The sequence below is a fragment of the Centruroides sculpturatus genome, unplaced genomic scaffold (genome assembly GCF_000671375.1).
Source record: "Centruroides sculpturatus isolate CEXI.00-Female unplaced genomic scaffold, Cexi_2.0 scaffold1, whole genome shotgun sequence".
Lineage (NCBI taxonomy): Eukaryota > Metazoa > Arthropoda > Arachnida > Scorpiones > Buthidae > Centruroides > Centruroides sculpturatus.
In genome coordinates this window covers 1,867,421-1,878,803 of record NW_019384326.1, presented here as the reverse complement: position 1 = coordinate 1,878,803, position 11,383 = coordinate 1,867,421, and the positions used below count along the sequence as shown (strand labels likewise).

At 30.6% G+C, this 11,383-nt stretch overlaps 2 protein-coding genes and 1 long non-coding RNA gene across 4 annotated transcripts; 2 read left to right on the top strand and 1 right to left on the bottom strand.

Moving 5' to 3' along the window:
* The first annotated feature begins 406 nt into the window (after nucleotides 1–406).
* Nucleotides 407–10,879, top strand: LOC111627874 (probable methyltransferase BMT2 homolog). Its single transcript, XM_023371542.1, has 5 exons — nucleotides 407–965; nucleotides 1,041–1,133; nucleotides 1,249–1,363; nucleotides 1,441–1,993; nucleotides 10,815–10,879. Exons 1-4 carry the CDS (start codon nucleotides 847–849, stop codon nucleotides 1,966–1,968), a joined length of 855 nt encoding a protein of 284 aa, XP_023227310.1. The 5' UTR covers nucleotides 407–846; the 3' UTR covers nucleotides 1,969–1,993; nucleotides 10,815–10,879.
* Nucleotides 2,351–10,873, top strand: LOC111627857 (probable methyltransferase BMT2 homolog). Of its 2 annotated transcripts, none has more exons than XM_023371530.1 (6): nucleotides 2,351–2,509; nucleotides 4,861–4,938; nucleotides 9,642–9,786; nucleotides 9,862–9,954; nucleotides 10,070–10,184; nucleotides 10,262–10,873. In XM_023371530.1, exons 2-6 carry the CDS (start codon nucleotides 4,863–4,865, stop codon nucleotides 10,787–10,789), a joined length of 957 nt encoding a protein of 318 aa, XP_023227298.1. In that variant the 5' UTR covers nucleotides 2,351–2,509; nucleotides 4,861–4,862; the 3' UTR covers nucleotides 10,790–10,873. The 2 variants fall into 2 exon arrangements, with proteins under 2 accessions (XP_023227298.1, XP_023227291.1); XM_023371523.1 differs by having other exon boundaries at nucleotides 2,371–2,487.
* On the bottom strand, nucleotides 6,616–8,084 carry LOC111627878. The gene is made up of 3 exons (XR_002757081.1): nucleotides 7,038–8,084; nucleotides 6,844–6,943; nucleotides 6,616–6,774 (listed from the first exon to the last, which is right to left on the bottom strand). It is a non-coding gene; the product is annotated as an uncharacterized LOC111627878 (long non-coding RNA).
* Nucleotides 10,880–11,383: the final 504 nt, after the last annotated feature.

The window sequence follows — 11,383 nt, the reverse complement described above, 5'->3', positions numbered from 1 at the left end:
CGGAATGGGGTTAAAAAAAATAAGTACGAGTATTTCCTCAGAAAATACTGTACTGTAACTTGTTATTGTTTACTTGAGAAGAATATAACAGAGAATAAACTGCCCAAATACCCTTAAACAAAGGAAAAGTACGTCCTTTATGAAGGCATAGAGCCACTACATGAAAATGAAAATTAATGAATACACTGTGTACAGTAATTTACCTGATAAGACAGACCTCAGAAAAATACTTTATGAGAGCTTTTATACTTTTATAAAGCTGTCTATAATGAAAATTAATTAACTAAGGATTTTTTCGCCCTGCCAAGGTGTGGACCAGTTATCCGGAGTGCTAAGTTATCGAGGGACGAGTTTTCGAGGTTCTACTGTATTAGCATATTTATTCTCATAAAAAATATATTGACAATCAAAACTTTCTCTTAATAATGTGGCACATACTAAGCAAGCCCAGAGAATTTGCTCCTGATTGATTCTGATTTTATAAACTGTTGAACACAAAATGGCTTTTTTTTTGCTGCAGAGTCACCATTTTTATTTATGGTGCTTCCTAGAGGCGGTAGACGACAACACATTTCAATGCAGACAAGAGATGAAACTTGGGAGGTTACTCTGTCAATTGGTATATGTTACATACTTCTCGGATAATAACATAATTACGGTAATTTAAAATGGTAGCATTCATCTTGGAAGACCCTGAAGTAATAGCTAGTTTATTTGAAAGTTTTTTAGTCGTGTACAGTACATTAGCAAGAAGCTTTGTTTTAAGTTTAAAGAATTGATGTATTCCAATGTTATTTCATAAAATGCATTAATTAAACAGCTTCTGGCAATCACGATGCAGTATGGATGACTCATCTCAACGATATTGAGAAGAGAAAAGAATATTCGAAAGCTATGTTTCAACTCGCAACTACTGCTTGGTTAGAAAAGAATACGAGGATAACTTGGTGTCATCAGACTTGCATGTATGAAAAAATATACATAAATTTTTTAAATTAATAAATAATATAAAAATAAAATATAATTTTAATATTTTTTAGTGATTATTTTTGTGGAGGGAAACTAAAGAGGTTATTGGAGAAATCAAACTTGTGTAATGATAAAGCAGATAATAATTGTATTAATAAAAAGATGTGAGTATATTTATTATTCCAACAATATGATGACTAAATTAAATTTATAAAGTTGTATATGAGATGTAATTTAGATTTTAAATGTTGGACATGGATTTCTGTTACTTTTCTACAGAATTTTGCCACTTGTTGGGAAGGTAAAACTATTAGATGTCGGCAGTTGTTATAATCCATTTTCTGTTTATCCTGAATATCAATGCACAGCAATTGATCTCACACCTGCTGTAGAGGTTTGTATAATATAATTATTAAAATATTTTAATATTTGATTAAAAATTCCATGCTTGGTTTTTTTAAAATTTTTCAGAATGTGTTACAATGTGATTTTCTTCAGCTAAAAATTTCGTCTCAACCAAAAGTCTCAAATTTGTTGCAGTCGGAGGCATTGACAGAACTTAGCGAGTGTACGTTTGACGTTGTTGTATTTTCGTTAGTTTTAGAATATTTACCGGCACCGAAACAAAGATTTGTGTTTTGTCAAAAAGCATGGAAACTCTTGAAATATGACGGATTATTGCTCATAGTGACTCCAGATTCTAAAAAACAACATTGTAATGCTCCCATGATGAAAAAATGGAGATTGGCATTGGAACATATTGGATTTCAGAGGATAGCTTACGAAAAACAGAGACACATGCATTGCATGGCCTTTCGAAAGTTATTTGTCGAGTCGAATGATAAAACGGATGATGATATTATACAACTTCTTAGCATTCCTCAAGATTTTCATCATTATGAAGATGACAGTTTACATGAAGAACAGAGAGAAAGAACTGAAGAAGAGAATGAAAATATCCAAATTTGTTTTACCGAATTGCCTGCTTTTATAGGATGATACAAATATTTTGAAGATATTTGAGGCTTATATAGCAAGTTCCATATAAATTATTGTAAATTATTTCTAGTAATAAAATAGAACATAAATTAACCTATAACAATAAAATATCGAATAAAACGAGTTTAAATTGCAATCAAAAAAACATTTTTATAAATGTAGAACAATTTACAAGAGAGGGCGCTACTTATTATGTCGTTAATTTCGCGAAATTTCTAGTTATTTAAAAAAGTAAGTGTTAATAATAATGTTTGTTTCTATATAGTAATCTTTCTTATTTAAATGCAATACAAATTCTTACCTTTAAAATGCTTAAAGGTCGATAAATAAATTTTTCTGGACAAATTTTTTTTTTTAAATTCATTTAGCGCCACCTGGAAGAGTGAAACGGCAACATGGATATTTCTCGTGTGTGATGATTAGTAAATGTTATATTTGTTATTAAAATTATAAAATTTTGTTAGCTTACAGAATAAATCCAGATTAAAAAGAGAATTTGAATAAAATATTTGAAAATGTGTAAGCATTATTAACATTATAGGTGAGTATATGCTCGATAGGCTATGTAACAGGTGGATGATGGGGATGAGGATGAGGAGGAAGAGAGATGCGAGATGATGAGGATAAGGAGGAGGAGGGATGGGAGATGATGAGGATAAGGAGGAGGAGGAGGAATGGGAGATGATGAGGATGAGGAGGAATGGGAGATGATGAGGATAAGGAGGAGGAGGAATGGGAGATGATGAGGGTGAGAAGGAGAGATGGGAGATGAGAATGAGGAGGAGGGATAGGAGATGTGCATAAGGTATGAGGATGAGAATAATTGCTATAAATGTAGCTTATATATACTTAAAATTATACAGTATTCAGATTGTGCAGCTATTATGACATTATAAAAATATTACTTAATTATTTTGAGATAATAAGCAATGATATCACCTGTCGTCAATTGATGATATAATATCAGGATGCCAGTCTACATCATGTACTCAGAATTAAAAACTGTGCAAACATTTTAAAGCTATTTGACTAATTCATTGCATTTCCACCATTTTAAAGTTCTCTTATGCAAATTAAATGATTACAGATGACCTGCTGTTTGTTATTGAATGTCATTTCTTGTCATTTGACATAAATAATATTAAATGATATGAATTAATCATTGGAAAAATGATAACTTTCGCTAACAAAATACATTTTACAATCTTAAGTTAGAAATTTAAATTGTAAAATATAATTTTGGAGTAAAAATGAGTTTAAATCAATCATTTGCTCATAAATTTTTTTAATTTTCAAGTTTATAATCTTGATATACAGCAAAAGCTCCTGTTATCATACCTCATTAAACTTTTGTTGTATCAAAATTAGACATTAATCCTACTCCGAATTATCAAGATTTTATTTACAATATGCTTTATGTGGAGAAAATGAAAAGTTAAGTAAACAAAATGAAGTTCTGAGGATGAGATGGTCAAAATCATTTGACAGTTTTGTATATTAAATTGGATTTAAACTTACCGATTTAAGTATTTGGAACTGAATTAATCAGGTACAGACAGTTGAAAGTGGAATAGGCTATTCACTCCATTCAAGTTTCAACTGTCTGCAACTGAAGATGGCCCATTAAACAGATTGAAATGCTTTAAACTTCAGCGACTGTTAAAGTTGTATTGATTAGTTTAACTTAGTAACCACAGTGACTAGTTCATCATTCTAAGTATTTAAATTTTGTGAATTTGTTTTTATCCATATTAATCTGATGAATATGAATCCAAATCTTGTAGAATCACATTCTGCATTGCTAAAATTAAAATTTTTGAATCTGATTTTTTTAATGAGAAAATATATTTTAATTTATTTCCGAGATAGTTTTTTACTTCATTTAATTTGTAATTTAATACAAAAATACTTTATTTTAATAGAAGTATAATTTACATTTGTTATTTTTGACATTGTTTTATGCTATTTACATGAAATATTGAAGGCAATGGCTAGCTTTTTCTGAAAGTTCTGGTTAGATCATTGAAATTAAGCATTGAGGGATCCAGACAGTATTCTGGTTAAAGATGACATAAAATTGCTGGATTAATATATGGAGGATTAGTGCAAAAGGTTATCCAACTAAAATTAAGCTAAATCAGATGGAAAAGTAGAGAATCCACAGATATTGGGAGTAATAATGCTGGAGAATATACATACATAAATTATGTAATCACAGTTGTTTTTGTATAAATACAGTAATACCCCGAACTTGCGCGATAGGTGGGACCGAGCGATAACCGCGTAAGTCGAATTCGCGTAAGTCGGGGTATAATTTCGCAATTTGTGTAAAATCCAAGTCGGATGTATGTAAGCTAATAAATGTTCTCGTTAATCTTATCTCGTCTTTTGATTCGTTCACGGTTACAAGAAATCACCACATAGAGTCTCTCAAGTCTCTGTAGATATAACAAACACAGAAATAAATAACACAAAATAAATTATAGCTATGTGTCGATTCCGCGCGACGCGTCTGAACACGTAAGCCGAACAATAGTGTGGGGGAGTGAGCAATCAAGAGTTGCATGGCGCTCAAACAAAAGACAAATCGACGAGGTTTGAAAATCGCATAACTCCGGGTTTGCGTAAGTCGGGATAGCATAACTCGAGGTATTACTGTATAGAATATTATGTTGTTTTATTTTATTGTGATATTTAAATCTAACCTCATCTTTTAAAGTTTGTTTTCCTTATAATTAAAATGTTCAGTTTTTATGCTTTATAAATATATAGGTCCTATTCAAATAAATTTTAATATTTATATTCAACAAAAATCATTTTCATTCACCCATTAATAAGGTCATATGTAGATAAAATATTTTATTTTTTTATGTAATTTGATTTACTATTTAGTCATGCTGCACGATAGAGATCAATTGGTTGCGACTATAAGAGGAGTGCATGAGGGACTCCGCAAAAGTTACCAGCAAAGTGAGTATATTATATGCATTATTATAAATTTGTGCTATTAAAGTATTAATTTTATATTCACTATTGTTATTTTAATAAGTTATATTAATTTAAGTACTTATTTTTCTTATTCTGAATGATTTAAATAAATATATTTGATAGATGGCAAGATAGCCAAGGTAGTTAAAGCATTAATCAGCCTACCACTCTAGAAAATCTGGAATTGAATTCGAGCAGTCAAAAAATCCTCAGGAATTTTTTGGGAGGTGGTTTATTCTGGATAGGTTGGATAGGGTCCTGTCCCTCACCACCTGTAGGCTTAGCCCACAGTGGATATGATTAAAAGATCTGAGTGCCTATGCAGAAAGAGTGTATATATATACACACACTTCATATCTCCTATCAAAACAACTTGAATTTGTTCCTTCTTACTCAGCATCATGCTTCATCAGTTAAAGATCAGCAGCATTTGGCTATCAGGATAGCAATCGTGATACAATTGAGCTGATTACCTGTAATCTTGATGATATTCTCATAAAATTAGAACATCAACCACTTTGTAAGGCAAATAATCAACCATTACATCTTGTGATCCACTTGATATAGTACAAATTTTGTCTGTTATAAATTTTTTGTAGAATTCCAACTTCTTGAGATATTTGCTGTTTGTTTGTTTTTTTAAGTTATGACAATACAACACTTGGGCGATCTGACTAGGGGATGCTTCTGGGAGGTCTTTTTAAGGGAAACTAGCTCCTATTTAGGCGTTACATACGTGGAGAAAACCCGGAAAACTCCACATCACCAGTCCATCTGAGTGAGGCGCGAACCCACGACTGAACTTCCAGTGTTCAGGGAACTCCATTGGCCACTGGTGGATATATTGATTAAAATGGACATCCGGTGTATATTAGTATACTGTATATTATACCACTGATGCTATAATCCACACTACATCCCTGAAGTATAATAATTCAACAGGTTTAAATCCATAACTCTCTTATGAAAACCTTTGAACTATGCATTTACCATAAGCAATTCGATTATTAACTATGTGGATAAAATTTCAGATCTAGAAATTATTTTTGATAATAAAGCAACTTTTTTTGACCATATTAATAGAATTGTTAAAAGTTTGGCCATTCACAGAGGTATTCTTTTGAGAAACTTGATTTATAATTACTAAACCTATACTTTATTCAATATTTTATGTCAATTTTCAATTAGTTGTAGGTAATGCATTATTAATTTGGACTTCTGTCTCATCATCTCTGGTATTAAAAGTTGAAAGAGCATTATCAAAAGTTTATTTCCTTTTTAACAAAGTAGCCAATTTACTGTATTTTGACTTTGATTTTATAATACGTCAAAGATTCTGTCAAACAAAACTAAAGGTTTGTTTGACAGAATCTTATTTTATATAGTTTTTAATGCTTTTATGGATCTGAAAGTTTTATATCTTTGTATCCCAGCAAAAACTATGCAAAACAAATCATGTTTATTTAATTCAGAAAACTACTTATTATAATGCAGCAATCTTTTCTTAACTGGGTAATGCGTAATTTAACAGAATTTAAAAGATTTTTGCATGTTGAATTTTTAAAATTGAAAAGATTATGCAAATCAGATTTCCATTTATAAAATTTTGTTAATTTTAACAATTATTGTGGCTTTATGTTTGTGTTCATAATTCTGGTACTTTTGAAACTGTGCTTGTAGTTATTAGTAGTAATTCAAACACAAATAATTATCGTATTTATCTTCAGGCACTTGGCAATACTCATCATCAAGTTTTATTCAGTTGATACGTGTTGTTATTACACACGTTTCGGGCATTTATTGCCCCTCTTCAGCCAACTAAAAACAAAAATTCAACACTATAAAATTACAACAAACATATTAGGTATTGTTTTTCTAAAAGCATACCTTTTTAATTACAGGTTATCAAGATATTAAAAACCACAGGTTTCATCGCTTATGTTTACTGGTTGTTACAAAAATTTCTTGGCGCTTAACACACTTTAATCTAAGAAAATCTAAGAGTTTATGTTATCTAAAATATTTTAAAACCTTATTTTTTATGTGGATTTTACATGACAAATTTACAATGAAGTACATACCTAATTATTTGTTTTTCGCTGTTATAAAATCTAAACACTTTAAAATTTTTCTTACACATTTACAACAATATTAAAGTTGACATATTTGTCTTTCAAAATCATGCAATTTTCTCTTTTTGCAAATGATTGGGATGACCTTTCCTCCCCCTCTTGTTTTCCCCAGTTAAGCGTACCACTGGTTCATAATTCTGTTTTAGTTTTATTTATTTATTTTATGGGGATATGTGTAATTTGGGGAGATCTAATAGCCATTTGACGGCACTGCCTGTAATATAATTTAAAAAAAAAAATAGACGTTAGGTGTTTGGTCTTAATTTGAATTTAGTGCCCAGTTTAATGTATGTGCGATTCATTCATTATTTAGGAATCTCAGGTATAATGATGAAATCTAAGTTTTATATTACCTATAATACCAAAACAAGTAGAAATTTATATGCTTCTATGTAATGAGCAATGATAATTTATTGCTAGTTTGAATTGTGAACTTATAGAGTCTTCCAAAAAGAATGTTACTGTTTTAAATTATTATAATTACTGTATGTTAATTATTATCCAAGAATGTTGTAACATACATTGGAAAACTGTCCAAATTTCACATTTACCCATTACAATTTCTCAGTTTGTGCATCTTGTGTCATAAGGCACACATCTGACCAAAGTTCAAATTCTTCCTATGCTCACTATGGCATATCTGTCGTCATTCCTCTCACGGCAGCCGCAATTCTCTTCAAATTAAACCTCAGTACTTACTCTAGCACATGATTTCAATAAACACACAAACATTTTTAGCTCCATTTAGGAGTCTTCATCAGGGGAGTTTATATTGACAGATTACTCATGTTGTGCAATGGTGATTGATTCCAGGGGCAAATCCTGACCAAAATTTTTGGGCATGCTGAAAGTTATAAGAATAACAGGCCTATCTCTAGCACTAAACAATAGGCAGAAATGTTATTTGGTGTGAATAAAAAAGCATGGACTATTATAAAGCCCATTATGTCTACACATGAAATACAGTAATATCCCGAACTTACGCGATAGATGGGACCGAGCGATGACCGCGTAAGTCAGTGTATAATTTCGCAATTTGTGTAAAATTCAAGTGGGATGAATGTAAGCTAATAAATGTTCTCGTTAACCTTATCTCATCTTTTGATTCGTTCATGGTTACAAGAAATCACCACATAGGGTCTCTCAAGTCTTCGTAGATATAACAAACACAGAAATAAATAACACAAAATAAATTTTAGCTATGTGTCGATTCCGCACGACACATCCAAACATGTAAGCTGAACAATAGTATGAGGGGAGTGAGTAATCAAGAGTTGCGGGGCGCTCAAACAGAAGACAAATCGACAAGATTTGAAAATCATGTAACTCCGGGTTCACGTAAGTCGAGGTATACTGTATATGAAATATATTATATTATAATGAAAAAGTATTAAAAATTTATGGTAATAATTTAATTTTTGTGGGCCCTTGACATTGGGTGCCCAGGGCTTAAGTCCTGTTAGTCCCTATGTAGATCTGCTTCTATATACAATATCTGTATGCTGACTGGGTACCACAAGCTTTCGATACAATCTGGCTGTGTTAAATGCTTTGAATGATGTTATGCATGTGCACTTGTTTGCCACTGAAAACCTGCACACGATGCCAATGTAAAAGGAAACACAAATGATAAAAGAGTTTACACATTAGAATAAATTATTACAGTAGAACCTCGAAAACTCGACCTAATGTGGACTGAAGGGTGGCCGAGTTTGTGAAAATGCCGAGTTATCGGGAATGGGGTTAAAAAAAATAAGTACGAGTATTTCCTCAGAAAATACTGTACTGTAACTTGTTATTGTTTACTTGAGAAGAATATAACAGAGAATAAACTGCCCAAATACCCTTAAACAAAGGAAAAGTACGTCCTTTATGAAGGCATAGAGCCACTACATGAAAATGAAAATTAATGAATACACTGTGTACAGTAATTTACCTGATAAGACAGACCTCAGAAAAATACTTTATGAGAGCTTTTATACTTTTATAAAGCTGTCTATAATGAAAATTAATTAACTAAGGATTTTTTCGCCCTGCCAAGGTGTGGACCAGTTATCCGGAGTGCTAAGTTATCGAGGGACGAGTTTTCGAGGTTCTACTGTATTAGCATATTTATTCTCATAAAAAATATATTGACAATCAAAACTTTCTCTTAATAATGTGGCACATACTAAGCAAGCCCAGAGAATTTGCTCCTGATTGATTCTGATTTTATAAACTGTTGAACACAAAATGGCTTTTTTTTTGCTGCAGAGTCACCATTTTTATTTATGGTGCTTCCTAGAGGCGGTAGACGACAACACATTTCAATGCAGACAAGAGATGAAACTTGGGAGGTTACTCTGTCAATTGGTATATGTTACATACTTCTCGGATAATAACATAATTACGGTAATTTAAAATGGTAGCATTCATCTTGGAAGACCCTGAAGTAATAGCTAGTTTATTTGAAAGTTTTTTAGTCGTGTACAGTACATTAGCAAGAAGCTTTGTTTTAAGTTTAAAGAATTGATGTATTCCAATGTTATTTCATAAAATGCATTAATTAAACAGCTTCTGGCAATCACGATGCAGTATGGATGACTCATCTCAACGATATTGAGAAGAGAAAAGAATATTCAAAAGCTATGTTTCAACTCGCAACTACTGCTTGGTTAGAAAAGAATACGAGGATAACTTGGTGTCATCAGACTTGCATGTATGAAAAAATATACATAAATTTTTTAAATTAATAAATAATATAAAAATAAAATATAATTTTAATATTTTTTAGTGATTATTTTTGTGGAGGGAAACTAAAGAGGTTATTGGAGAAATCAAACTTGTGTAATGATAAAGCAGATAATAATTGTATTAATAAAAAGATGTGAGTATATTTATTATTCCAACAATATGATGACTAAATTAAATTTATAAAGTTGTATATGAGATGTAATTTAGATTTTAAATGTTGGACATGGATTTCTGTTACTTTTCTACAGAATTTTGCCACTTGTTGGGAAGGTAAAACTATTAGATGTCGGCAGTTGTTATAATCCATTTTCTGTTTATCCTGAATATCAATGCACAGCAATTGATCTCACACCTGCTGTAGAGGTTTGTATAATATAATTATTAAAATATTTTAATATTTGATTAAAAATTCCATGCTTGGTTTTTTTAAAATTTTTCAGAATGTGTTACAATGTGATTTTCTTCAGCTAAAAATTTCGTCTCAACCAAAAGTCTCAAATTTGTTGCAGTCGGAGGCATTGACAGAACTTAGCGAGTGTACGTTTGACGTTGTTGTATTTTCGTTAGTTTTAGAATATTTACCGGCACCGAAACAAAGATTTGTGTTTTGTCAAAAAGCATGGAAACTCTTGAAATATGACGGATTATTGCTCATAGTGACTCCAGATTCTAAAAAACAACATTGTAATGCTCCCATGATGAAAAAATGGAGATTGGCATTGGAACATATTGGATTTCAGAGGATAGCTTACGAAAAACAGAGACACATGCATTGCATGGCCTTTCGAAAGTTATTTGTCGAGTCGAATGATAAAACGGATGATGATATTATACAACTTCTTAGCATTCCTCAAGATTTTCATCATTATGAAGATGACAGTTTACATGAAGAACAGAGAGAAAGAACTGAAGAAGAGAATGAAAATATCCAAATTTGTTTTACCGAATTGCCTGCTTTTATAGGATGATACAAATATTTTGAAGATATTTGAGGCTTGTATATATTTGTAAACGGTAACATTTTCATATATTTTAAATTTTAATCTATAGTTTTAACCACTATATTAATAAATGTACAAAAATATATATGTCAAATTCTAACATATATAATTTATTGAAGATTATATGTATATTTATATTAATGTTACACTTTCTAAATGTTAAAATATATTTTTGAAAAAGAAATATATAAATATTAGTGATAAATATGACTCAATATTTAAAGTAATTCAACAATTAGAAGTATTTTTTCTAGATAACTTTTATGGAATTATAAATGTCTGTAACTTATATATGGCTTATACTGTAATTATTAATAAAATAAATAAAATAGATTTACCAATTAAAATTTTTCTTTGAAATACTGTACTCATTTTACACGCAATAGCTACTTTATTATAACTTTCGTGTTTGTAAATATGACCACCGAAAAGTAAGTAATTCTCTCTCTCTGAATTATGGTTTAATTTGATCTTCACTACTTTAATTCTGTTGTATAGAGAACATTATCTTGTATTTAAATTATAGTTTTATATATCTGAGAATAATGATAAAGTTATATA